General features: G+C 51.9%; 1 protein-coding gene across 1 annotated transcript; it reads left to right on the forward strand.

The window, feature by feature from the left end:
- Window positions 1–1,481: 1,481 nt before the first annotated feature.
- On the forward strand, window positions 1,482–2,528 carry EAH_00067560 (hypothetical protein; the record flags this gene model as incomplete). The annotated part of the gene is made up of 1 exon (XM_013392516.1): window positions 1,482–2,528. A coding segment is annotated over one exon (1,047 nt), but the record flags the coding sequence as incomplete, so codon positions are not given.
- Between the last annotated feature and the right edge of the window lie 37 nt (window positions 2,529–2,565).

Genomic DNA, 2,565 nt, shown 5'->3' on the forward strand with positions numbered 1-2,565 from the left:
TTCATATGGGGCTAATCTTGTATCTGCAGGGACATTTGCATCGTAACCATTATAACGTTGCCTTCTTTGAATTTGGGCTCCTCCCCAGTGACGCGCGAGCGGCAACGTTTGCGCCGAGAAGCTGTGATTTTGCTATTGTCTTCCTTGCAGCAGCTGCTGCAGTTCTCTACGCAGCCTAGACAAAGTACCCTCCATCATTCCCCTGGCCCTACCTGTAACTGTTCATGGCAGATGCTCGTCTAAGCTGTGGAAGATTTAGGAAATAAATGGCATGCGTCCAGTCAGTCCATACCACGCTGGTGATTGCAGACATATTCGAGTTTCTTCGCTGTGGGCACGCTGCCTTATAGTGTGCTGTTCAACTATCCTCGGGAGCCTCTCTCTATATCAGAGAACTCCCGCACCGTTGAGTTCACTCTTCGGAGTCCCCGTGATGTGTGCGCTTCGATGTTAGCCAAGTCGAGAAACATTCGACCGAGATGCAAAGAAGGCAAGAAAACAGCTAACCTACTTTGTTCTCTTCAATCACCAAGCCAAGCGTGTAATTTTGTTATTACTGCCTACTCCTTAGGTACTCAACAACCCTACTTGAACTGCAAGGCAGCGTACAGGAGAGTAAGGAGTTAAGGATCTTACGCTGTTCTCAGGATTGGTAAGGCGAATCCGCTGTTCTCAGGATTGGTAAGGCGAAGTAGAGAAGTGTGCGATTTTTGTGGTAGGCACGTTACGCATGGCTGCTTCCTTGCGGGTCCCGTGGAAGAGACGGAAAGGCCACGCATCGGCATTCACCAGCCAAAGTGGGAAGATGAACCTTGCTTAGTTTTACAGGCTGTTGATGTTTTCCTTTCCTGAACGGAAACTGTTAGTACCACCAGCGACGCCTTTTCTTAGGCATGCGCTCGTGGCCCGACCCAAAAAGAGGTGAAAGAAGGGAGAAATGTTTGCTTCATCTACCGAACACGGTTCGTTAACGTGGCTGAGAAAACCGGAAACGCGTTTGGAGTGGAAAGCTGATGGTAACGAAAGCTGGTGAGGTGAGTCCGCATGGAGTCCATCCTGGGGTTCCGAGTCTAGACATCAGCTGCTAAAGAATGTAACCCTACCGAACACATCATTTAGTAGGGATTATTCCCAAACTTGCTTTTCCACCAGGATAAGATGTGCTTCTGCACATTGTTAAACAACCCTGCTACTGGCGATGGAGAAACGCGGCACAGTGAGCGATGCGCACACCAGGGCACCCCGAGCAACCACCTGTAGCCGAGTTTCAGCAAAGGTGCTTAAGTTCCCTGTGGTCAAAATCTGCTAGTTGCTTCTATGGAAATGGGACAGGAAAATGCCATAGTTTTGATATTATGCGTTTAGCGTCGCTCACGCACTGGTCCGAGCCCTGCAGTACGACGTCGGCTCCGAATGCAGTTGTTTTTAGCGTGTCAGAGGAAGAGTAGCATGACCAAACATTGAAATTCCCATTAGTTAAAATGGAAAATGAAGTTTCTGAAGCCTTCTTACAAGTTTCCTCTCTCTTCCTGGGCCAGGCCACTGGGCACCCAGTGGTCCGCCGCCACGAGCTCAACAACCGCAGACACCGGTCTCAAAAGCGCGCGCAGCTTGCCTCACTGGCTGCCACCTTTTCGATCCTCGCACTTTTTTTCATGTGGTCAGTATGCACAGCAAGCCGCAGCAGAGAACAGGCGGTGGGGATGACTCGCCGCAGGCTGGCTGGTGGGGATGGGGGTATCGACGAAGAGGAGGAGTCTGTCTTGGAGGGCTGCTTGGCGCTCGAGGCAGAGTTGGGGATTTGGCGTCCAGAACCTCCTTCTACCTCCCACGGCGACCGGTCAAGGAGGATCGCTGAGCTCGTGTCCTTTTTTTCCGCTGCTGCTTCAGAGTATGAGGCAAACCAAGAAGTGCAGTCGACACAAGGCGAAGGCCCTAATATTGGAGGAGTCTCTGATGTACGACAGACAGACACAGGTATTGCAGCAGTAGGGTGGCTGAGGACTCTTGAATCTGGGAGTGGCGAGCCGGTGCTTGTACGCCATGCTCTGGACCTGGAATCTAGTGGAGACTCCGCTTCCGGCACTGCTCTCCAAGTGAAGCCCAGAGACTGGATAGAAGAGAAAGAAGACACTGAATATGCTCAGAGAGATCTGGAAGAATGTCAGTGGTCCCTGGCAGCAGGTTGCTCGTCACGAATTGCGGAGCCGTCCACTGCTCCCAGCTCAGCTTCGGTGCACCAACCGCTTCGCGCCATTGAAAAAACACCCCTTAGCGCGAAGGACCGTCGGTATCATCCCTATGTGCGCCTGCCAGTGGTGGAAGCAGGCGTCGTCCCTCACGACTTCGACCCATCAGGAGTATTCGCTCCATCTTCGAAGAGCTTTCCGTTTACCAAGAGTTTACATGAGATGCGGCAGCTGTTTGCAAAGCCAACGCTTAATCAGCAAGACGTAGATATCCTGATGGACATGGCAAGGGGGCTGGCGAACAACTTATGGTTGAAGGCGGCGTCAACCCTTAGACAGGTGCGGCCAGTGTTTGCAAGTGCAAGTTTAGGGAACA

The sequence above is a fragment of the Eimeria acervulina genome, genomic scaffold (assembly GCF_000499425.1).
Source record: "Eimeria acervulina Houghton genomic scaffold, Eah_scaff2798, whole genome shotgun sequence".
In the NCBI taxonomy this organism is placed as follows: domain Eukaryota; phylum Apicomplexa; class Conoidasida; order Eucoccidiorida; family Eimeriidae; genus Eimeria; species Eimeria acervulina.